Source organism: Labeo rohita, chromosome 5 (assembly GCF_022985175.1).
Source record: "Labeo rohita strain BAU-BD-2019 chromosome 5, IGBB_LRoh.1.0, whole genome shotgun sequence".
In the NCBI taxonomy this organism is placed as follows: Eukaryota; Metazoa; Chordata; class Actinopteri; order Cypriniformes; family Cyprinidae; genus Labeo; species Labeo rohita.
Genome location: NC_066873.1, coordinates 46,041,445 through 46,068,573, shown reverse-complemented (window position 1 = coordinate 46,068,573; position 27,129 = coordinate 46,041,445). Strand labels below are relative to the sequence as shown.

Sequence of the window (27,129 nt, the reverse complement as noted above, 5' to 3'; positions counted from 1 at the left end):
AGCTTCCTGTACGGAGGGACGCGGACACTGAGGTTTCACCGCTGGATGAGCGTAGATCATAATTTGATTTTAGTTTGATTTAGATGACTTTGCTCCAGGCTGGTTTATGCTGGTAAAAAAAATCGGTGAAATTTACAGTTTAAAAAAACAAACGGCAGCTGTAGTTGCCAGAAGTTTACCATAAAAGGTTTTAGGTTTTATAGGTTGAACTTAAATTTATAGCTACTGTAATAATGTTCATTTTTTATCTTTATAATCCACTGACAGCCACCTTAAAACACGTGGTAAAACGAGAAATCCCCATGAAGTAAATATTAATAATATCATATACACAATAAAAAAACATCATGATAAGAACTTTTTACAAATTGTACAAATATTTAGTTTTATACATTTTACAAAAATACAAAGAAACAGCAAGTAACACATTGAATTAAAGGTAAAATTTTGAAGTAGATAGCATTTTCTTGTAAAACATACTCAAACAATCTGTTTTACTTAAGAAAGATATACATATTTATTCTGTTTAGTTTCCATTTATTTTTATTTCAGTTTAAGTTTTAGTATTTTTTGTTTGTATTTTTTTATACATTGTCAGTAATTTTGTTGTGTTTTTCACATTTCTTCTATTTAGTTTCAATTTTATTATTTTTTGTGTTTGTATTATTTATATATATATTTTTTAAATTGTCATTAATTTTGTTGTGCTTTAGTTTTTTCACATTCTTCTATTTTGTTTCAGTTTTAGTAATTTTTTTTTTTTTTTTTACAATGGATGACACTAAAATAATGCAATAAACCTTAATTTAACAACATCGCATCACATCTGAATGTACACATTCAGATTTTTACACAATGTAAAAATTATTTTTAAAGCTGTAAATAAAACAAAGTTTACTGGATTATTACAATAAAACAATTTTAGTACTATTGTAAGATTATTTTACTTCTAAATTTCACAACATTTAATTCAATGTGTTATTTGACTTTTTTGCAGTTATTATACACACAAATAAAAAACATCATGACTTCATTCAAAAGTTTTTACAAATGTTACAAATTTTTAGTTTTATAAATTTTACAAAAATACAAAGAAACAGCAAGTAACACATTTAATTAAATGTAAAATTTTGAAGTAGATAGTATTTTCTTGTAAAACACTAAAAATCTGTTTTATTTCAAAGATATATTTATTCTGTTTAACTTTCATTTATTTTTATTTCATTTAGTTTTAGTATTTTTTGTGTTTGTATTTGTATTTGTTATACTTCAGTAATTTTGTTGTGCTTTTGTTTTTTTCACATTTCTAGTTTATTTAGTTTCAGTTTTAGTATTTTTTTGTGTTTGTATTTGTATTTTTTATACTTTTTAAACATTTTCAGTAATTTTGTTATGCTTTTGTTCTTTTCACATTTATTCTATTTAGTTTCAGTTTTAGTATTTTTTTTACACATTTTTTAAAATGTTTTAGTAATTTTGTTGTGCTTTTGCTTTTTTCTTCTATTTAGTTTCAGTTTTAGTAATTTGATATACTTTAATATTCTTAAAAAACATTTGTAATATTCTGTATTTTTTTTTTTTTACTATGCATGACACTAAAACAATAAAATAAACCTTAATTTAACAACATACAGTAAGATATAGCATAAAATCTGAATGTACACGGTAAAAAAATATTTTTCAAGTTGTAAATAAAACAAAGTTTACTGGAGTATGTTTTACAAAAAAAAAACCAACAACAACAACAACACAATTTCAGTAATATAGTAAGATTTTTTTTACATCTAAATTTCACTTTCACTACTTCTAAAAAAATTGTATACATAACAAATAAGAAAAACAAAGAAGAAACAGTTATTTCAATGAAAAAAAAAACAATCAATCGTGATTCTGGAAATATCCATTTACCATAAATACAGAATCTGTGTTCATTTTGTCCAACAATTTTTTTCACTGGACTCACAGAAAATCCAGTGTTTTGAGATCTTTCCATGATTTCAATGCACCCCCACCGTTAATCAATTACCTTTTTTTTTAAGTATCTTTTTTGCAGCATTCATTTTTGTAGCATAACTCCTCAGAGCAATGCACATCAGCATCCAAAACACACACATGCTTTTTTCCTCATGAAGGATGTGTTCATCCAGCAGACCTCAGCGTTCAAACTCTCCGTTTTTGGGAGACAGAAGTTTCGAAGAGGGCTGATAAGCGACTAACGGCAGTCCGTGCTCCTGTGTGATTTGATGAATAAATGCGTTGCAGAAGAACAACGAGAGACGCTCGGGAAGGACTGCCTTTGGTTTGCACAGCTGTGTTCTGGAAGCTTCTGTCTCAGGGCTGGTGGACGGGCGAAGGGTCGACGTCTTTGGCTCGGACCCGCTGTCGAATGGCTTGAGGAGAAACCAAATGTCTCACTTGCCTTCTCTTTCCTCTGTGCTGTCTGTCTGTCTGTCTGTCATTCTTCCACCTGTATGGATCCTCTCTCTTCTTCCTCTTCTCTTCCTCCATGACTTCCTCTACAGGACGGGCCTGTTCACCCCCGACCTGGCCTTTGAGGCCATAGTGAAAAAGCAGATCCAAAAGCTAAACGGGCCGTGCCTGAAATGTATAGATATGGTTGTGAGCGAACTCACCTCCACCATTCGCAAATGTAGTGAGAAGGTAAAGCGGAACGAAGCTCCGTTCGTCCACGTCTATCTTTAATGTACGGATAGACCGATGGCTGGACTTTACGTGATCTGTGCTTGTGAATGTAGGTGTTGTTTTTCTCTGTTTTTATGGTCTGAAATGATCTTAGATATAGTTTCAAGTAGTAATTCACAGAAAATGATCGTTTTGTCATCATTTACTGACACTTGTGTTGTTCCAGACCTTCTTAGTCAAACATTACAGGTGTGTAAATGATGACAGAATTGTCATTTTTGTGTGAAATGCAGCTGTCGTCATTATGATTTGAGTTTCAGTGCTGCTTCATTATTATAATCATCTTTACATTCTATTGAATCACTTTGTTTATTCGTTCTGCTTGTGTAGTGCATCGTGGGATTGTTTTGGTACTTTGAAATGTTTCCTGTGAAGGTTAGACATTTGTTTGATTTTGTGTAATTGAGGATCAGCTGAAGACAGATGTAATGGAGTGTTTATCAGCTGTTGGAATAGAGTTAGGTTCAGAGAACAGAGGACTCAAATATTTGTCTCTTAAGTTATAATTAATGTACATTTATGTTTTAGAAGATGTTGGTTTATGTGTGTCAGTGTTGTTTTAGTATTATTTATATATATATGGGTAGTTGACAAATAAAAATTGGACTGTGTCCTATGGTGTGACATAGCAAAAATGTAGGGAAAAAAACGTAACATACAAATAACATGAGAAAAATGTGTCTTTATTCTTACAGTTACAATTAGCATGAGAGAGGTTTATCTTCAGTGTTAGAGGTGATTTTTATTTTTTTTTTTACATTTTTCCGTCACACCATAGGACACATTGATACGTCAACTACCCATTATACTATTATAATATTTTTTAAGATTTTGCAATAACTTTATTTTTATATTTTAACTTTTCAGTTGAAGTTTTAGTAATTTTGTTATGTGCGTTTGTAATTTTTTCTGTTTAGCTTTAATTTTTTTTTAATTTCAGTGATTTTGTGGTTTTGTATTTTATAAATATTCTTGTAATTTATTTCTATTTATTTCTTCTAATTTATTTTTATTTAAGTTCTAGTAATTTTATGTACTTTCATAATGTTTTTATTATTTCTTCTATAAAGCTTTACTTTTTTTATTTTAGCTTAGTAATTTTAGAACTACACCTTATTGAAACTTTTTTTTTTTTTGGAATTAGTTTCCAAGGCAACATTAATAATTTTTAAAGCATTTTTTCAATCTAATATTTTTATTTCAGCTTTATTTCAATTAACAACAATTATTTTTTTATATTTTTATATTTCATTTCAGTTTACATTTTAGTAATTTTGTTATGTGCTTTTGTAATTGTTAAATATTTCTTCTATTTAACTTTATTTTATTTTAAGTGATTTTAAATATTCTTCTTAGATTTTTATTTAAGTTGTAGTAATTTTGTTATGTACCTTTGTAACGTTTTTATTATTTCTCCTATTAAGCTTTAATTTATATATATATATATATATATATATATATATTAGCTTTATTAATTTTAGAACTTCACCTTACTGAAACTTATTTTGTTTAAATTCCAAGGCAACAATTATCATTTTCTATGCGTTTTTATATAATATTTTTATTTCGGCTTTATTTCAATTAACACATTTTTTAAAAATATTTTTATATTTTATTTCAGTTTAAGTTTTAGTAATTTTGTTGTGTGCTTTTGTAATAGTTAAATATTTCTTCTATTTATTTTTTATTTTTTAATTTCAATTTGAGTAATTTGATGTGCTTTTGTATTTCTTTTATATTTCTTCTTAGATTTTTTTAGTTTTAGTAATTTTGTTATGCACTGTTGTAGCATTTTTATTATTTCTTTTATTATTATTTTTTAATTTTATTTTAGCTTTAGTAATTTTAGAACTTCATCTTAATCATTGTAATTTTTTTTTAATCTAATATTTTTATTTCAGCATTATTTTAATTAACAAAATATTTTTATTTATTTATTTTTAAATAGTTTTTTTTATATAGAATTGTAAAGGTTTTAATGAGTTTTTGCACACACTGAGAGACAGTTTCTGTCATTTTCTGTATTCTCAGATTTTGTAACAAGAATATGTCCAGTCATATATGACTTGATTTTTGTTGTTGTTGCAGAAAGACGGCTAAGAAATTCAAGAAAATTCAAGAAAGTCATTGTGACATCATTTTAGATGGCAAATTCTGATTTGAGAGAATGCATGCCATTGGTTGTTAGTGTTCTGTGATTTCTGTTGAAGATCAGTAACATTATAGTGAACTCCTGTAGGGATCTACTATCGTCTGTTTAGGGATCTAGCCATATATATTTTTTTTTTCATTGTGCACAAACTAGGATTCATCCATCAGTCCAGCAACTATCGGTCTATCCTTACCACTCAGTTTTCATCCTGTTTTTTTTTTTTGTCTGTGTCAATTTAATTTACTAAGTCCTTGTGTCCTTATTCTACAGAAGCGTAGAGATTTAATCCGAATTCCCCAGTTTTCATTTGTTTTAAGAACGCATGCTTCCCCGTTTGGCCCTATTTTTGCGTTCTCTCAGTTACTGTTGGTTCTGTCCGTGTGTTTTTCTGTCAGATGTGTGTGTTTTAGTTCTAGCGTGAGAATAACGTCATTGTGGCTCGTCTCTTCTGTTTGACATTCATGGAATAACTGATGGAATAACTGATGCTTCAGGCTGGAAGATCTTCTTACACCAGCAGACTAAACGTCATACCAGAACATCTCGTTTCTCTCTTTCTCTTTCTTTCTCTCTTTCTCTCTCCTCTTTTATCATTTCATCATCTCAGCCTTTTGTGGATTTGAACTGAATGTTTTGTGTAAAAAAAAACAACAACAACAACAGCTCACCCAAAAATGCATTATTCACTCACCTTCAGCTTCCAAATTTGTATGTTGCTTTTTTTTATTTCAAGCACAAAAGAATTTTCTGAAAAATCTTCAAGCTCCAAAATAGACCCAAAACCCCTGTAAAAGCATCGTAAGGTAAGATAACAGATGATATGAATTATGCAAGACGAACAGACATCATTATCCACAAACAGAAGTCATTATTCACAAGCATATTCAAATATATTTGTTCACGGCACACAATAGGAATCTGAACTTGATTCATGAATAATTCAGTCGGTTTTATGTCGTTTTTGGAGCTTGATAGGTATATGAACTATAAAAGAGTTGCATGAAGATTTTTCAGAATTTCTCCCAGAAAAAAATAAGCATCATACATGTTTGGAACGACATAAGGGCGAGTACATGTCCTTTAAGTCTGACGTAATAACGGCAGATGAAATGTTGACTGTCAGTAATGGCGTTTGGTTTTATTGTATGATATAAAACGGACACAGCGTGTGCTGTAGGTGTGTGAAGGTCGAAGGGACGTCAGTGTGAATCCACACAAGGACTTTCCTCTATTCTCATTAACCTTCATCTCTGAGCACGTTTGTTACGCCTGTAGCTCCTCTACAAACACTCATTTCTACTGATCATGTGATGTTCATCATTGCATCCCTGTGTCTGAGGCACAGCAACCCAAATACTCTGCTGGTGTACTGGTGTGTTTTTGCGATTGCGTGTGTGTGTGTGTTTGATTTGTTTGATTATACACAGACTACAAGTTCCAATGCATCAGCATTATACAGTACAGTATTCAACATCAAATCACAGTTGACTCTCTCCTTACTGAGAATGATTCATTAGGATGATTCATTTGGAAAACGCCTAGATTCAGCTGACTTGTGAGACTCTGCAAAACTGAGAAGGTCAGCAATAACTACAGTGATGCATTGAAATTTAAAGTCATGTGACATACTGTATGTCAATGCATACGAACATGATTGAGTTTATTTGTATGTTTTCTCCACATATGCAAGAATACGTTAAATAGCGCGTTCTTCATGTTGATACTTTGAAAACAGACTTTGCAACAGTTTTACGATCTTGCTCATTATATAGTAAGACTATCCCTTAGGTCTAGTAAGGACCTGTTGCAAACTCTCGTGTGTGGTGGTGTTACGGGTGAGCGTGCGAGTCGTATATGGTGTTTCGCATCACAAACGCGTGTGATTGTGTCACAGCTGGCCCAGTATCCCATGCTGAGAGAGGAGATGGAGCGGATCGTAACACAGCACATCCGTGACCGCGAGAGCCGCACTAAAGATCAGGTGAGTCACGTTATGTCCCAATACAAGCATGTTTTAAACAGCTGTTTATTTGATTATTTCCTCTTTGTGGTCGTTAGGTGTTGCTGTTGATTGACATCGAGCTGGCGTATATGAACACCAACCATGAAGATTTCATCGGATTTGCCAAGTGAGTTACATTTGCTTGACTTTTAACATCAAATGATTCAATATAGTGCTAAACACTTTTCATACAAAGTTATCAAAATGACAAAAGAAAAATATAACAAGAATAATTAAAATAGTATAATAACAATAATAATATAATATATGCACAATAAAATTATAATAAATATTTTAATTATTATATATTATTATTATTATTATTATTATCACTAACTTTAAATGGTTAATATTATAAATAATAATAATAAATTTAAAAAAAATCATTTATATTATTATTATCACTATTAAAATATTATTACTATTATTACTAACATGAAATATTAAATATAAAATATTTATATTATATTTATATTAAATATAATATATAAAATTATTATAATTTTTTTTATATTATTAATAGTATTATTACTTAACTGTTATTAATTTTAAATAATAATAGATAGAAATTAAACTTAATAATTAATATATTTAATAATAAATAACAATTGAATAAATAATAATTAGTACTAATATTACTAACATTCAATTACATTAATTATAAATAATAAATATATAATAATATAAAATAATAGTAATTATTTTTATATTACTAATAGTATTATTACTAACATTTAAATGTTAATATTAATTATAAATAATAATTAAATAATAATATAAAATAATTTTACAAATAATTTATTTATTTATATTATTTATAAAAAGTATTATTAGTAATATTACTGACATTAAATTATATTAATATAATGAAATGATATATATAAAATAAAAATAATAACATTTCTATTATTAATAGTATTATTACTAACACTGAACTGTTAATATTAATTATAAATAATAATAATAATAATAATAACAACAGCAATATAATACTATTTAAAAAATATTATTATTAAGATTAAATGATAAATATAATTTAAAATATTATTATTATTATTTCTAATTAATATTAATGTGTACCCAATGACATTCAGACATTTTAAGCCGACTGTACGTATTGTGTAGTATGTATACAACTGATTTTAAGTTGATTTAAGTTCAACTGTGTTCTATTTAGTGCTCAACAGAGAAGCAGTCAGATGAGCAAGAAGAAAGCGGCTGGTAATCAGGTGAAGGGGGCTGACTTACTGTAAAGTTTATATTCATTATTTCAAGACGATATTAATTTCTCTGTGTATTTTTTCACGTCACGTGTTGAATGTCAAACATGCTCATTTACTGTGTGTCCAGCGTCTGCCTTTCTCTGTTCCTCATCTATGTTTCTTATTCTTTATCTTCATGCCCTTATCAACTGATCCAGGGCCAGGTTTGTTCTCATGCTTCTCTCAGTTCAAGTACAAGCTTTATCTTAGAACTGATCTTAGATCAGGCATTGCAGGAATGTTCCGTGTTCAGTCAAGTTCAGTTCCATCATCAGCATTTGAATGTAACTTTCACACTTGACTTTAACATTATATGTGTTCACGTGATACTAGTGTAATAAAATGTGCCACTGACCAAGTTAAAGGCCATAATGTGACTCTTGTCATGAACCTGAAGAGCTGCTGAAGCTGGTAACTCTCACATGAATGCTGATGATGGAGGCTGCACTGAACCCAAAGCCACATGTTAAAGTCAGAGCTGCTGTACGATGATTCTTCACCCTGATGTCAGTGCAGTTCTGCTTCACTCAAATCAGTTGTTAAGGGCAGCGAGTGACAGCATGATGTGTTTATGTGTGTAATGTCCTGTTCTGTTCACATCACTGTAACATAAGGCAGATGCAGATATTTAGTTCTACAGACAGAGATGTATAGAATCACTGTATTGGATATTTTGGAGACACAAGCACTAGCAGATGCTTGATGGGCTGAGGAAGATCAATGCAAAATAGTGCAAAAATGTAACAGCACATTAAATGCAAATGAGGTTTAATATTAGGGGTGTGAATGAGAGGCTTCATCACAATACAATATAACACTGACTCTCTTAGATATTGATTAAATATTTGCTGATATTGCAAAACATGCCACGATACGATTATGATTTGATTCAGGGGCCTATAACTGATACAGTGCTGCTTGAAAGTTTGTGAACCCTTCTACATTTCTGCATAAATATGAGCAAAAAGTTCATCAGATTTTCACACAAAGTTGAAAGTTGAAAATTGACAAAGAGAACCCAATTAAACAAATGAGATGAAAATATATACTTTGTCATTTATTTATTATGAAAAATGATACAGCGTTAAATATTTGTGAGTTGCAAAAGTATGTGAATCTCTAGGATCAGCAGTTGATTTGAAGGTGAAATTAGAGTCTGTCTGTTCAGAAGTGTTTTCGGTCAATAGGACGACAATTAGGTGTCAGTTTATAAAACAGCCCTGTTTTATTTAAAGAACAGGGGTCTTTTAAAGTCTGATCATGTTTGTGAAGTGAACCATGGCACAAACAAAGATCTCTGAGGACCTCATAAAAAGAGGTGTTGTTTCTCATCAGGCTGGAAAAGGTTACAAAACCATCTCTAAAGAGTTTGGACTTAACAAATCCACGGTCAGACAGACTGTGTACAAATGGAGGAAATTCTAGACCACAGTTACCTTCCCCAGAAGTGGTTGACCAACAAAGATCACTCCAAAGCAAGACGTATAATAGTCTCTGAGGTTGCAAAAACCACAGAATAACTTTTAAGCAACTAAAGGCCTTTCTCACGTTGGTTAATGTTGAGTCCAACATCAGGAGAACAATGACCACAACTCTCCAAAAAACACTGCTGCCTGTCTGCAGTTTGATAAAGATCATGTGGACAGCTCAGAAGGCTATTGGAGAAATGTTTTGTGGACGGATGAGACCAAAATATAATTTTTGGTTTAAATAAAAAGTGCTATGTTTGAAGAAAGAAACACCTTATCCCAGTATCATGGTTTGGGCCTGTTTTGCTGGATCTGAGCCAGGATGACTTGCCATCATTGATGGAACAATAAATTCTGAATTATACCAGCAAATTCTAAAGGAAAATGTCAGGACATCTGTCCATGAACTAAAATGTAAAGAGAAAGTGGGTCATGCAGCAAGACAACGACCGCAAGCACACAAGTCATTCTACCAAAAAATGGTTAAACAAGAACAAAGATGATGTTTTGAAGCGGCCAAGTCAAAGTCCGGACCTTAATCCAATTAAAATGTTGTGGAAGGACCTGAAGCAAGCAGTTCTTAGGAGGAAACCCACCAACATCACAGGGTTCAAGTGTTTCTGTACTAAAGAATGGGCTAAAATTCCTACAAGTTGTTGTGCAGGACTGATCACCAGTTACAAAAAACGTTACCTGCAGTTATTGCTTCAAAAAGGAGTCACAACAGATACTGAAAGCAAAGATTCACATACTTTTGCACCTCGCAAATATTTAACACTGGATCATTTTTCTCAATAGCTAAGAGACAAAGTATATATTTTTGTCTTGTTTGTTTGATTGGATTCTCTTTGTCAACTTTAAGGACTTGTGTGAAAATCTGATGATGTTTTGCATTAGAAATATAGAAAATTCTAAAGGGTTACAAATTTTCAAGCAGCTCTGTATATCAATATTACAATATTAAGTTCTTTTTATTCATTCATAAATGTATGGATTTTGTCTGTCTGTCTATTGTGTAACATTAAAAAGTTAAAACAAAGATAGTACTTCTAAACCCATGGTTTGTGTTTGACAGCATAGGAACGGTTTGTCTGTTTTTATAAAGGAGCTCAAGCGCTTCCTACCAGAGCCAGTTTCTCACTAAATTCATAATTTAGCACAGTTTTATCATTGGCAGAATATGAAATAGTTCAAATGTGTTAAAATATAAGAATTTCAGTCAAATACCATTTATGGAATAAGTCAAACTTTAACTTGTGGGGGAAAAAAAACAATCTGTGGACCAAATTCCACTGAAAATCTGCAGACTTGGCAACCCGACTTTTTGAAATCCCGTATTATCGTGAGGTCTCGGTGTAAATGTTACTGCTGGCACATTCACATTCATTTCTTATAATCAAACGTGACATGTGAATCTGTCTTCTCCAGTGATAAATGTGAGCTTGGCTGGTGTTTGTGTCTCAGATCACTGTGTTCCATTTTGTCTCTGGTGTTTCTCTTTAAAAGCATCAGTTGTGTTTTTTCTGTTTTCAATACTGAAATGTTCTCTTTTCCCATTTTTTCTTATTCTTGTTTTACTTTGGTGCATCAGGATGAAATCATGGTAAGTATTTAGTTTGTGTTTCCTAAGACATGTGCTACACAAGTGTTTATCACAGTAATTAACATCTCCTAATCACAACTGGACTCAGATGAAACATGCTTTTGCATCATATGATGCAGTGATGAATGTCTAGTCTACATCTGTGTGTCTGTATTCAGCTGTTGCATAAGACTCTTTCACCACACAAACCCATTTCTCCGTGTCTCCCTGAAGCCACAGCGTCACTGAAGATGTCAGTCAAGCGTAATGACTGTATAGTGTGCACTAGAAAGGGTTTGGCTTTTATCTTCATGCCACAAGCGTGTTCTTTATTTAGTCCAAACACTCATTCACTGCAGCATTTCATGCAGTTCACTCACTGTGAGCTGTTGTATTTCAAGATATTTAGAGCTATTTTCATACATATACAGTACATAAAAAAATTGGGATCAGTAAGAATTTTAATTGTTTTAAAGATGTCTCTTATGCTTATCAAGGCTGTGTTCATTTGATCAAAAATACAGAAACAATTTACGATTTAAAACACTGTTTTTCTATATTAATATACATTAAAATTTAATTTCTATCTGTAATTAAAGTTGAATTTTCAGCATCAATACTCCAGTCTACAGTGTCACATGATCCTTCAGAAATCATTCTAATATGCTGATTTATTAGAATTATCAATGTTGGAACCTGTGATACTTTTTTCAGGATTCTTTGATCAATAAAAAGTTAAAAAGAACAGTATTTAAAACAGAAAGGTTTCTTTTTTTGACAGAAATTTATACTTTTATTCACCAAGGAGAAATTAATTAATAAAAAGTGACAGCAATGATTTACATTTTTGGAAAAGATTTATATTTTGAATAAATGCTGTTCTTTTGAACTTGTTATTCATCAAAGAAAGAATCACAGGTTCCAAAAAACTTTTGGCAGCACAACTGTTTCCAACACTGATAATTCTAATAATAAATCAGCATATTAGAATGATTTCTGAAGGATCATGTGACACTTAAGACTGGAATAACAGCTGATGAAAATTCAGCTTTGCATCACAGAATTAAATTATATTTTAAAGTATATTAAAATAACAACCATTATTTTATATTGTAATAACATTTTGCAATATTACTGTTTTTTATATATGTTTGATCAAATAAATGCAGCCTTGATGAGCATAAGATAATTTAAAAAAAAACATTTCTACAAGTACAAGTTTTACTGATCCAAAACTTAAATATATATATTTAAAAATTATATTGAAAGATAATTTTGTTTTTTAAGTAGTGTTAAATTTTATTAAATATGAAATGAAAATGAAAAATTAATGAAATGACAATTAAAATTCTTCCTAAGAATCATTAAACAAATGTCACAAATAAAAGTGACTAAAACAGTTGCTGAAAATTGCATGATAGAAAAAACAACAAAAAAACAACATGTATACAAAGAACTTGCTGTATGCATTTAAAACCCGATTTGCTCAACAATTTGTTGATTATTATCAACAGAAGAGAAGAGAAAATAAAATACAGATTGTAATTAATATATAATATAACAATTTATATGTTTAGCTTGTGAAGATCTCACTCCTTGGAAAGTTTGATTTGTTTGCTACAGTAAATGGTTTCTAGTGATGTACTTATTTATCCATCCACTTGAGGCAGACGCGAGTCACAGGACAAAAGTGAATTGAAGCAACACTTTAAAGTTTGAAAATACAAATTCAAACAGATCTCCATTACTTTTTAAGACTTGAATAGCTCTGCTCACAAATATTAAACTTTGGAAATAACTTTTACTGTACCTTCTGATCAAAAAGTGCTGTTCTTCAGTATTTTTCTCTTGTTTTAGTGCAAATGTCTAAAGATTCTTAAATCAAGATACATTTACTTGAGAAGCAAAATGACAATAAGACTTGTTTTCTGTTAAATTGGTTAAACTTATGATTATGATTAAGTTTATGATTAAAACAAGCACAAATATCTGACAAAAATGATCATTGATAGATATTTGTTTTTTGCTTTAAGCATACAGTAAACTCAATTTTGTTGAATTTCTCAAAACACAAAACATAATTTCTTTATTTTCCATCCTATCTTGATTTAAGGATATTTGTTTTAAATGATAAACAAAAGTTTTTTGTTGTAGTATATACTAAGGTTTTAAATTGTGACCCTGTACAACAAAACCAGTCATAGTCATAAGGGTCAATTTTTTGAAATTTAGATTTATACATCATGTAAAAGCAGAATTAATAAGCTTTCCATTGATGTATGGTTTGTTAGGATAAGACAATATATGAAAATCTGGAATCTAAGGGTGCAAAAAAATCTAAATATTGAGAAAATCACCTTTAAAGTTGTCCAAATAAAGTTCTTAGCAATGCATATTACTAATCAAAAATTACGTTTTGATATATTTATGATAGGAAATGTACAAAATATAGTCATAGATCACGATCTTTTCTTAATGTCCTAATGATTTTTGGCATTAAAGAAAAATCATTTTGACCGATACAAGGTATCGTTGGCTATTGCTACAAATATACCCGTGATACTTATGACTGGTTTTGTGGTCCAGGGTCACAATTGTGAAAGGATGAATTTAGACTTAACAGAAACCTATAGTTTATACAGTGTAGTATATTTCAGGTTTCGTAAGTGTTTATCATTGCACACAGTTTGTTGTTTTTTTTAGAAGGCAGTATATACTATAATGTACAGTATTTCATGGCTGATGTCTGTGTGTGATCAGGTGATCAGGAAGGGCTGGTTGACCATCAATAACATTGGCATCATGAAAGGTGGCGCTAAGGAGTACTGGTTTGTCCTGACGGCCGAATCGCTGTCCTGGTACAAGGATGATGAGGTGAGACGCGTTTTCTGAGTTACGATTTGGTCAACTGTTGCTGTGTCGGGTTGGTTAAGATGCTCAAACAGAGTGGTTTTGAAACATTTGGAGCAATCAGCCTACAAATATGTGACTCTACACTTTAAGACAGGATATGAGTAACATGCAAAAAATGACACACATCAGCCTTGACGCTTTTATGAACTCAGTTCTGTCTCGCTTTAGTCTCAGGACCGCATCACAACTGATCGTTCACTTCAAAGTTAAAGCAACACTGTCTTGATTTACGTTGGATCGCTGCCTCGAAACGTCCCGCGTGCTTCGTTCAAACGGCGGCGCCATCGCGGCTGCTGCTCACCAATCATTATTCCCTTCAGCTTTAACGCCACACTTTTATGTGGAATTATTTATATCAATTTTCCGCTATAGAAAAGAAATGATCTCAATTCCGTTATTTTTAATCCGTCCCGTTTTGGCGGCTTTTGCTGACTTGACTCTCTTTTTCCCCTGGCGTGTTTTTGGCCGGAATATTTTCCAGCACTGGAAGGTTTTCCTGCTAAATGAAGCTTGTAGGACCTGCCGAGAGCTTTTCTCTGATGATGCCGCCTACGGCTTTCCACACATGCTCAGTCTTTCAGAAAGGAAAAGCAAAGAAAAGGTTACAGGATGATGCTGTCTGGTACACTCAATCGTCAATCCTGTTTGGATCGTCACGTTTGGTGGGGTCAATATTTATATGAACAGAAGGACTTGTGAACTGCCAGTGTGTTAATGGACATAAGGTCAAACTTACATTCACACATACTATTTCTCATTTTCTTGATGAAAAACTATATAGATCATTTTTTTAGTAATAAAAAGTGTGAAATTAAAAAAAAATTTAAAAACACACCAAAATTACTAAAATTTTCTTTTACAAATTTACAAAAAAAAAACCTAAAATGAACAGAAAATGTAAAAAGTGTGAAATAGTTTTTTTTGTAAAACATACTTTAATACTCTTTATTTACAACTTTACAACCAGAATATTTTTTTAACAGCGCATTTGTGGTTGGGACGATTTTTGTAACGTTTTTGAAAGAAGTTTCTTTGGCTTACCAAGGCTGCATTTATTTGATCAAAAATACGGTAAAAATTGTGAAATATTATTACAATTTTAAATAGCTGTTTTCTGTGTGAATCTATGTTAAACTGCAATTTATTCCTTTGATCAAAGCTAAATTTTCTGAGCATCAAAGCATCATTACTCCAGTCCTCAGTGTCATATGATCCTTCAGAAATCATTCTAATATGCTGATTTGCTGCTCAACAAACATTTCTGATTATTATCAATGTTGAAAACAGTTTTGCTGCCCAATATTTTAGTGGAAACCATCATACATTTTATTTTTCAGGGTTCACAGATGAATAGAAAGTTCAACAGAACAGCATTTATTTAAAGCAGACATATTTTTTAACATCATAAATGTCTTTAATGTCCCCTTTGATTAGTTTAATACATCCTTGATGAATAAAAGAACTATAAGTTTATTTATAGTGCATTCTGATTCCATGTTGACTCTAAAGTGTTGTCTAGGTAGGCGTCTCGTGTAAAGCTGGCACACACATGTGCATACCAGAGCCTGACCTGTCACACACACTCACACACACTCGCCAAGAGAGGGCTGCTCCTCATAAAACCATTGACTTTCAAAGAAATGTGTGTGTGTGGTTAGCTGGTTTGGGTCACTCTAACTAGGAGCATGTGGGGCAGAGACAGCGAGGGGGGCGCTGCGGTCCACTTTCATCTGTCTGGAAACACAAAGTCTCCTTCACACACACACACACACTCTCTCTCTCTCTCTCTCCTGTGTGTATTTATTTTATCGTGGGCTGGCGATGTCGGTTTCCCAGCACTCAGAGCCCCAAAACTAACACAGTCCGGCTCAGAAGTAAAACAGTCACTAATGAGCTCAGAAAGCAGCAGAAACGCTTCCACGAGTGTGTCTGAACGCAACACACACGCACGCATGTTTTCTTCTCCTCCGGTGGCTGAGGTCGAGACCCTCATCACTCTCTGTCTAAATGATCAACAAGCGTCTTAGTGACATCACTTCCTCTTGACATCTCAGTGCAGATGTATTTCTGCCCAACCTGATTTTTCACAAAGCCAGTTCCCTCGTCTTCTCGTTTTCGGGGGGTTGGGCGAAGCAGGCAGCGCTGGTGATACTGGATCTGCTTCCTATTATCACACATGCAGACTGAGCACCAGTGACTTACAAAAGACATGAATGAAGAAAAACCTGGATGCATATGAACCAGCAACCCTCTCGATGGCCTCAAAGGCCTGTCAATCAAACACACACACACACACACACACACATGCTCTAAATGAGGACGTATCATAGGCTTCTGCCATCTTTATCTAAGTCTGAATGAAAATTAAATGAGAATGAAAATAACCTAAACCTACTGCTAAAATTTTAATTATGAATCATTTTTACCTTATTTTTTGCAGATTTTGTCAGATGCTACTTACTTTTGAGTACAGCTTGGTCCACAAACTATAGTTAAATTGTGATGGACGCTATTTTATAATTGCTGTTCTCTATACACATGCATCAGACACAGTGTTTATACTTTAAAATTTCACATTTAATTTAATTTCCTAAATTAAAATTGTTTCTACACTGAATTTTTTTTAAGTGCAGACTATTTGTTTGGCTATTGCATGGCGTATTGTGTTGTTTTTCCAGCATCTCACGCCATGAGTGCCATGTTTTTAAGATGCTGTGTGTATCAGCTCAAATAAAGCCGTACGCACTTTAAAATCAACATGGAATCAGAATGCACTATAAATAAACATGTTCACTTTTATTTTTTTTGAAGACATGTATAATGTTACAAAAGATTTCTATTGCAAAAAAATGGCGTTTTTATTTGAAGTTTATACTCATCTGTGAATTCTAAAAAAAATAATATGTGATATGTGACATAAAATGTCTCATGGCTTCCACAAAAATATTGGGCAGCGCAACTGTTTTCAATGCAACAAGTTATAATTGCATTGTGTTTTGTGTTGTTTTTCCAGCATCTCACGCCATGAGTGCCATGTTTTGAAAGCATTTAGTGTTAAAAGCACTTTCAAAGACATTAATTTTTCACTTTTTGTACCCACAAATTCCATCTTAACAAAAACAAACAAACAAACAAACAATGAGTGCCATGTTTTTAAAGTGCTTGAATAATGTCATACGGAAAACACACGTTTCCTAACTGACAACTGACATCTTTGCAGTGTGTGTGTGTGTGTGTGTGTGTGTGTGTGTGTAAAGCAGAAGTAAAGGCATCGGATCAGGAAATGCTGTGATCCAGGAGAAGACTTAAGTGGAAACATGTTTATCTGGGTTTCATTTGTCTGGATGTTTGAGAGTGTGTGAACGACAAGCCTGAAGATCTTCATATGAGACCCATTGAGAAACTGTTTTATCTTTGGTTTTTTGTTTCTCTCTCACTGACTCACTCCTTCTATTTTATTTAACCAGATCCAGATGAATATGCAAGACAAAAAGAACCGCTTTCATATCTCAGCTGAGAAACAGACCCACAGTTTCAGAAGTGAGCTCAACAATGTCAAAGTGCTCAAATCTGTAGTCTAAATTCAGAGATCTCAATATGAACATTTATAAAAAGTCATTGTTTAGCAACTATTGTCTGTGTCTGAAATTGCAAGAGAAAACAGAACTGGACTGTTAAGATAAAATGACAATCTTCACACTTGCATTAGTATCATTTTATACTTTATTTTGTATTTCATACTTTATTTGACTGCACACTGAAGAGATGATTATTTCATAAAGTCACTTCACATCAGTCATGCGATCTGCTGTCGTCACGCTGATCGACTGAACCCCTGACTCCTCTCGTCGTCATAGCGATGTGTTCATCAGTCGTCATGGTGACGGTCCGTCTTGAGCATCCCCGTCCAGCCTAACCAATGTGCAGACTACTGTACAAACGCTACTTCCTGAACAGGTAGTCTGAACACTGGGCAGGCGGGACGGGCGTCCGGAACTAATGCAACATCCCGTTTCCGGTCATGAAACTTGCGTTGCGGTCGCTAGGTGATACCCATGGATTGGGAGAGTTAGTGCGAGTCTGATGAGGCCATGATAGAGTCTGAAACAGGCAGAATATGGAGGTGAGACACACAGATGATCCGTTCTGATTGGAAACTTCCTGTTTCCTGTGGAGAGTGATGATGCATTCACTGCGGTTTCATGTTTCACATAGAAATTCCCTAAAACTCTGCTGCACGTTAAAGAAGGTAAATGGATTTAGTACGAACTAACGGATGTTTAATCTGCTATTTATACACTTTATGTACTAAACACACATATATATATATATATATACACATTTTTTATTTAATAACCCTAATAAATTGTAGTACTTAAGCTCATTTCTGGTAATTATTATTTATTTTATTTTTTTACTTTTTTTTTACATTTTTATATCAACTTATTAAATTGTACTTGTTTCCGGTAACCATTTAAAAAATTCTAATTTTTAGAGAAGGTTTGTAGAAATTTTTACAGTGTCTATATATACATATAAAGTTAAATTAAGGTATTAAATCAATATATTTTTATCTATCTATATATGTATTTATCTATCTATCTATGTACACATATATATATATATATACAGGCTTTAAGTTTTTTTATGTTATTTAGTGATTAATTTAGCATTTTGACTATTTTGTCCTCACTGACCTCTGAAATAATCTTCATCACAGCTGATGACTTTAGCATTCATCTGCTCTCACATAAGTTCGGCTGTACGATTAACATCAGATCAGCTGGTCAAATGAATCGCCTCTAAACCGAATACATCATCAAACTCGACATGCCCCGTTAAAAGCCCCGGTGATGAAGATACTGCACCTCATCGTCCTCTCCAGTCCAGGTGTTTGTCCTGCTGTTTGTTGAGTGTTGATTCCAGTATTTCTCAGTTTGCATCTGCAGGACCTCAATGAGTGCGGCTGAATAAATGTCTCTTCATCTTCACCATCACTCACAGATCGCTCCGTGTTCCCAAATAAATCATAAAACTGCATCCACTAACATCCGTCCCGCGTCTCCTAAAATCAGCATCTGACGGTGCGTCTCGTCCCTGCCGGACGCCCATGCAGTGACTCGCAGGCTTGACGTGGCAGAGGACTGTTAACTAACTTCACTAGTGAGAGAGTGAAGGAGCAAGAGAGGAGAAAGAGGCGGGACTTTCTTCTCCTTCCCGCCTCCGTCTGGCTTTCTGTCATTTTTTTCCTGCTTTTTCGGGGAGGCGGCAGGAAGTGGAGGGTCAAAGGTCAACAGGAAGTGAAGCGCATTAATTTGCTGCATGTGTTGTGTCATTTTGGGGAGGGGGTTGGGGTGCATGTAGCGTGTTCGGTCGCTGCACTTTTTGGGTGGAAAATGCGTGTGTGTGTATGTGTGTGTGTGTGTGGGAGCTGCGTGGCTTTGTAGCGCTGCAGGAATGTCGGAGTTTCTTGGCAAGACGGCGGGCTTGTAATAACTCCAGATGTGCGGGCCTGTGGCGCGCTGGTGTGTTTTTTCTTCTGAAGCCGATTTCCTTTCCCTGTCCGGCTTGAATAAAGAGGCCTTTATGCTGGACGACCCCCCCAGCACCACCCGCGCCGCCCTCGTTTCTCCCACATGTATACGTTGGGTAACTGGGTCGAAATCAGGACCAGATTTGATGTGGGAGGTAACAGGGAGGCTAGAAGGAGCGACCCACAAGAGATCGCATATAAAGCCGCTCCATCACCGACCGAACCACAGCTGACCGGCATTAACGGCCTGTCAGGGGATGGTTCTTACGGATGTTGCTCTTGTTTAAGTTAATCTTACTAGTGCTCTTAGTTAGGTTTACTTAAAGATGATAAACTACAGTTCTTACAGTATTAAAGTTCAGTGTGTGTCGTCCTGCGGTGTTTGTGCATGGGATTATTTACTGTAAATGTTAAAGGATCACTACATATTTTTACTAGAAAACAAGACGAGTTTACATGAGCAAAGAAATTCCAATTTTTGCAATTTATTATTTGTTTATTTAATCACATGCACTAATTGACTAATCTATTTTATATTTGACATTTTAACAGAAAAAAAATGCTTTCACATGCTTAATTAAATTAACTATTTTAAATGTCAAATTTAACAGATTAGTGCATAGGATTAATTAAATTATTAATGAATTTAGGGCTGAAACGATTCCTCGAGTAACACAACTCGTAATACAAAATCATCGAGGCAAATTATTTTCCTCGAGGCTCTGTTTAGTCTATTTACTGTAAATACGGAACACTGTGTTTCCCCACGGACCATTATTACTGACGCACAAACCGATAAACGCCGGACATATGTAAGACCGTAAATTAATGGTGGTTTGTTACGATGTCCCTAAGTTAGCTATGTTTTGTGAAAGACTAAATGCCATTTATTCTCTCTCTGTGACACACGGAAAGTTAGAAAGTTAGTGAATATCAAACAAAGAGTCTCAGCATGATTACAAATGTGATCCTGATTTTATGCAACAGTTCATCAATAAACAAGAAGTTAATATTAAGAGACTTAAGTTTTAGACAGCATATTGCCTGTTTTTGCTCTATTTCGCCAACAAATAACCATTCTAAACACAGCCACAGCACTGTTTTGCGTCTTTGAGCAACATAACGGTGTTTCGTTTTTGAATAAATCACCCGTTAAATGATTCAGTTTAATTGCAATGACTCACTTACTTAACAGTGACTTACTGTCACCTTCTGGTGGTTTTGATTTCACATTTAAAGTATCTTCATTTTAAAAATACATGTAAATATCAGTATTCAATGTTTTGTTTAAAAAAAACAAAATATTATTTATGCAATCATGTGTATATATATATATATATATATATATTTTATTGAATTACCTTTTCTAAAGTAATGTGAAATTGATTGTATTTTTATTTCTATATATATGTATATACATACATACATACAATTACTCGATTAATCAGTGGAATAATCGGTATTATTTTAATAATCGGTATTATTTTAATAATCTGCGATTACTACAATAATTGATAGCTACATCACTAAATTAATTAAAATCATGCCATTATTTATCCTGTACATATTTTAACTGGAAAATTCACAAAATGTAAGATTTAACATAATAGTGCATGTAACTGATTAATAATAACTTAAAACGCATTGTTTTTTTTTTTTTTTTTGATAGTGCATGTTATTATTTACAGTAAATGTTAAAGGATCTTATTTTAATTGGAAAGATCAATTGAGAAAAAAATGAGAAAAAAAGCAAAATAAATAAATAAATAAAATCACATCAAACAGAACTTTCTCGCATTTTTTCCTATCTGGGAAAAAAAAACAATTTACAGTGTGTTTTATGTCAATTTAGCATTCAGTGTGGTGTTGAATCAAATCAAACTAAAATATGTTTAATGCAGTGCATAAAACCCTAATCCTCACTATACGAAACCACTTCCAGTGCAACTCTAAATACTTCTGATTAACATGGTTTGAAGTGATGCTTCTAAAGTGTGAGAGAATTGAAATGACATAAACTTTTCGAGTTTACTTGCTCTTTTTAGTGGTGTTTAAGTTAATCTTACTAGTGCTTGCTTAGTTAGATTTGTTTAACAACTACACTTGTAATACTGATTACTAAAATTCAGTGTGTGTGTTGTCCTGCAGTGTTTGTGCTCCAGAAAACACCTAGCAACCACCAATAAGGCCCTAGCAACCACATAGCAACGCCCTGGCAATAATGCCGGCAAGCATTTTCTGAGCAAATGTAAAAATCAGGTCCTTTTCTCACTCACTTCAGATTCTTGTTCTCTAGTTAATCTCCACCCATTTGTCCAGCTCTCGTTCTGGTCTGCAATGATGTGGTGTGAGTGTTGTATTGTGGGTAGTGAGTCACGGGCGGGTGCTCTGGGTGGTGACTGTGTTTGCTTTAGCTACGGTTTCTCCTCTCAGACCCGAGCAGGACTCAGAAACGCCTCCACGGGGAGCTTGCTCAGCAGTCCTGACAGGAGCACAAATGGACCACTGCAGGAAACACACTCTCTATGGATAGTTTTGTCTTGCTTTAAGGACGTTTAAGTTTTAACTGGAAAATACACAAAAAAATGTTTCGGAAAATGTAACGTCAGATTAACCCGTTACGCATGTAATTAATTCAATTAATACTAAATATTTAGTAAGAAACATTTTTCTTTTTTTTGCTCATGTAAACCGATCTTGTTTTTCAGTTAAAACATGAAAACATCCTTTAGATGTTTACATATTTTAAATTTATATTTAGATGCAAAATTCAACTCATTAGTACATGTGATTATTTGCAGTAAATGTTAATGGAACTTATTTTAACTGAAAAACAGGATGAAAAAAGAAACAAAATCATTTGAACTATTATTTTATTTAATCACATGCACTAATGAGTTGAATTTGACATTGAAATGTATTATTTGAATTTGACATGGAAATTTATTATACATTTTTTTTCTGTCTAAAAAAAGTTTTATTTGAAATTAGTTAATTTGAAGTTAGCATGCACTGAACTAAAACATGTTTGATGCAGTGCATAAAACCCTAATGCTAAACCGTCTCCAGTACAACTCTAATGCAGTTCTCAGTTTACACTGAAAGGATGTAAATGCTGTAAACCTGCACTGTTGGTTCTCACAGACATTTAACTTCACGGCCATGTTCGCTACTACTGTGAAGTACCAGAAAAGCGTCTGTTTGCGACACCTCCTTTCACTGCTAACAAACCATCGTCCTCTCATTAAACTTCTCCCGGCTGTCGGGAACATTTATGTTCTTTATGAGGGTGGCAGTGATAGAGTTCAGTACATTCAGTTCATTTTGGCGCGACACACTTGAGCTTTACTTCTGCCAGCAAACCCAAACACACTCCAATGTCATTTCAGATGACAGATTTTTCACAAAAGTACATTTCTTTAAAATTTAAAAGTGTTGCTAAGTTTTTCCACTTTATTGACAAATCACCATTTCCAGGCAATGCATGCAGCGGTCAAATGTTTCCCTTGAATGCAATGCTGTTTAGATAGAAGTATCTGCCAGATGCGGATTTGACGCAGTGTTTGATGCATGTATACATAGGCAATATTCTATGCAAGTCATTGCATTTGTTTCTTGCCTAACAGATAAAAACTGAGCATGCAGAAATGCATGTCGGATGTCAGCGTCTGACCTTGGCAATGGGGGCGGCCATCGTCCTTTCCACCTACGTGTGAGTCTGTTTGACTGCAGACTTTAAAGCAGGACGCTGAGGGGTTAATGCAGTTAACATGCCTGCGCCGCCACCGCTGCTGTAGACATTAGCGTGTGTTCAGAGGGTTTGTGACGACCCGTCAGACGCTAACCAGAACTGATTCTGTGCTGTTGCTTTTTTTCTTTCATACTTCTTTCTCTTTGTTGTACCATAGACGGATCTTTTCTTTCCAAGTTTCCAGACACATGAGCTCAGCAAAAGGCTTTTGGCTTTACAATGCTGCAGGGAAACAAACTGAAAGTAGTGAAGTCAAATTTATTTATGTAGCGCTTTTCACAATACAGTTTCAAAGCAGCTTCGCAGAAAATCATGATGTTAATGTTTATATTATCTTAATATCTTCATGCATTATAGTTACATTTAGCAGATTAGAGCTGGGTGATTATATAGTTTACATTTTGCAGCAGTACACGCAATCAAGCAGTTGAGATTTGTTATATGGTTTAACCAACTTTATATAAATTGCTGCCAAAATATTCAAATAATAATAAATATATGCTTTTTTTTCTTTTTCTGCTTCGATTGGAAGCATGTCCCTGCCATGAAATAAAAAATAAGCTTGCAAAAATCTTTCAATTCAGACCTTATTTCTTGTAATTCTGAGTTTAAATCTCACAATCTTTTTTCTTAGAATTGCAAGAAATCGAACGAGCGCGATACGAACCCACAATTGAGGAAAAAAGTCAGAACTGGCAGATAAAAGAGTTGCAATTACTTTTTTCATTTTTTATTCCAAAAAAAATAGGCTTCCATAGTTTTTAGTTTAGTTATTTAATGTAAATTTACTAATTATGTGACCCCACAGATCTCAAGACTCTGATTATATAAACTAAATTATATCAAATAAGAGTTTTGCTTTTAAAAAGCTTCCTTAAATAGGTTAAGCTTAGTTTAAGTTACTTTATTTTTAGTAGGTTGTAGTGCACAGCTTGAAGTTAAAGTTTCAAAGCAGCTTCTACAAAAAAACTCGTAGATGTCAAGTGTGTCAAGAGACACAGAGCTGTATGAGAGAACTTTCTACAAAATGACGCTGTGCTTTTTTCCTTTTGTGAATTAAAGACAGAAAGAGGGGGAAAAAACATGCATTTTGAAAATTGCCGTTGGCCTTGGCTCAAGGCGCAGTCGTTCTGGTAATGAGGGGTTAGAGCGGCATTATTGCTCCCAGATGCCTCCCCGCGTCTCTCTGGCCTTTGATGCAAAACCAAGACACCAGCGCTATTCACTCTTACACACACACATATGCGGCTTAAAGCGGCACATTTCTGTTTCAAACTGTTCATTTACATGTATGATCACACCTGACAGTGTGTCCGTTCTGACAGTGGATGCTTGCGCGGCGTATGAACGCGGACATGATGTTTCTCAAAAGTGTGTTTTTTGTGAGGCTGTTTTGTTTGGATTAGCGCAGCGGGCCGCAGTCAGCCGTGAGAAGTGTGTTTATGAATCGAGTCTGAACTTCCTCCGCTCTTATAATTGCGCTGGTATTAGTCACACCAAAACAAAACAATGGAAAATATTCACAGTTCTGTCCGTGTGGTTGGACATTGGAAAGAAACATCTCAAATGAGATCTAGTTTATGTTTCATCTGTCTCTCTGGAACAGAAATGAGGTTTAATTGGAGTTCCAGAATAGATCTCAAGTATGTCTTAAACTGTGTTCCACACATCCTTTGAGCAATGAAAGAGCAACATCTGAGCGGTCAAATGTTCTTAATAAGTGATTATCTTACATTCTTGGGTTTGATTCACAAAAAAAAAAAAAAAAAAAAAAAAATCTTCAAGGAAAAGTTCTCTCAGAAATGAAAGTTTACTCCCCCTAAGGTCATCCAAGATGTGGATGAATTTGTTTCTTCATCAGATGTGTGTAAATGTGTCATTGCATCACTGCCTCACCAGTGGATACCTCTGCAGTGAATGGGTGCCGTCAGAATGAGAGTCCAAACGGCTGATAAAAACATCACAATAGTCCACAAGTAATCCACACCACTCCAGTCCATCGGTTAACATCTTGAGAAGCCAAAAGCTGAAACTAATCCATCATTAAGACATTTTTAACTCAAATACGAGTGCATAATCCATAATGTTGCTTCCTCCAGTGTAAAAGTCCATCTCCTGTTGTCTCTCACATCAAAATCTAACCACATATTTGTTTAGAGCTGTTTTGGTGCTTGATCTGTGCAGATTTCTCTCCTGATTCAGACCAAACCACTTTTTCACAGAAAGAAGCGTTATGGATTATATACTCGTATTTTAGTTAAAAACGCCTCAATGGTGGATTTGTTTTAACTTTTGTCTTCTCAAGATGTTAATGATGGACTGGAGTGGTGTGGATTATTGTGATGTTTTTATCAGTCGTTTGGACTCTCATTCTGACGGCACCCATTCACTGCAGAGGATCCATTGGTGAAACAGTGATGGAATGACACATTTCTACAAATCTGGTGAATAAACAAACTCCTGTACATCCTGAATGGCCTGAGGGTAAGCATATTTTCAGCAGATTTTCATTTTTGGGTGAACTATTCCTTCAAGAAAGAAATTTCTTAAGATAAATGAAGTTTGCAAGAATGTTCCTAAGTGCAATTCTTGAAAATTTCTTAAGACATGCTAAAAATACATTATATTAAAAAGTGTAAGATTCAGGACAAGTTGGAGGTTATGATGAATTTAAAAAATATGTATATATTTTCAGGAATTTATATTCTTAAGTTTTGTCTTGAGACTTCATTTTTAAGAAATGTTTGTGGAAGTACAAAATATTCTGAACTTGACTCTTAAGTTAGGAAATAAGAAGAGTATTTTGTGAATCAGACTCTGTGGGACTACAGCCGCAGGTTATTTAGATCCTTGTTTGACTGGATTGCTAGTATCAGGTGACACAATTTAAACTTCCTGTCTTGAATCACTGTGGGAGATCAGACAGATCAGATCTGGAGCAGATTTCTGCTCTGAAACCAAGTGTACAATGTTTCCAGAGATTCAAGGTTTTAAAGACTTAGACCCATTGAGACTTTACAAGAACATATGGAGAATCATTCAGTGTGTGAGTGTGTGTGTGTCAGAGGTCACGACTGATATACACTGATGTCTGACTTCTCACCCTCTGATGACTTCCATGCGTGTGTGTGAGGTTGTGTTTAGTTGCAGCACTGTGGTCTGCTTCTCTGTATATATGACTCTCTGTGGGTCTTTTTCTTTAAACACACACACACACACATGCACGCACACACATTAAGCCCTGAAATACATCAGAAGTGCTGTGATAAAAATAGTGCTGCGCTGGCGACACAAAGATTCACTGCTGATTTTTTTAATCACTGTTATCTGGGTCTGTTTGGAATGTCAGGGCAGAAAAACTCTTAAAAATATGGTTTATTAATTATTTTATGTGTTTATATTTACTTTTATTTATTTTTTTGCTGGGTTACATTTCATCCTTCAAAAAACAAATAATCTAGCCTATTTTGTAGAACAATCAAAACTGTCTGAATTGTTCATTTTGTTATTTTATTTACTTTTATTTTGTTTGCTTTTTGCACCTTGAGCAGTAATGCTTGACAGAAGAAAAAGAAAATGATTGTACATGCCAAACCATTTCATATCAACAACATTTTCATAGGCTACAGAGTTCAGTTTTTTATATATTGTTTTCTAAATAAACGTAAAAACAATTTTGAGAATGACTCTAATACCATTTAAATTACTTTTTTCATTTTTAATTAAAAAAGCATTAAATTCACTACAGCAAATACTATAATA

At 33.6% G+C, this 27,129-nt stretch overlaps 1 protein-coding gene across 2 annotated transcripts in view; it reads left to right on the top strand.

Annotated features, from left to right (window-relative positions):
* Positions 1-27,129, top strand: part of dnm1a (dynamin 1a) — a 73,334-nt gene that overhangs the window by 29,026 nt on the left and 17,179 nt on the right. For both annotated transcript variants that reach the window (XM_051111144.1, XM_051111143.1), the window contains exons 11-15: positions 6,750-6,836; positions 6,914-6,984; positions 8,035-8,086; positions 11,180-11,191; positions 13,931-14,044. In XM_051111144.1, the coding sequence (XP_050967101.1) occupies positions 6,750-6,836; positions 6,914-6,984; positions 8,035-8,086; positions 11,180-11,191; positions 13,931-14,044 (336 nt within the window). The remainder of the gene's footprint in view (positions 1-6,749; positions 6,837-6,913; positions 6,985-8,034; positions 8,087-11,179; positions 11,192-13,930; positions 14,045-27,129) is intronic.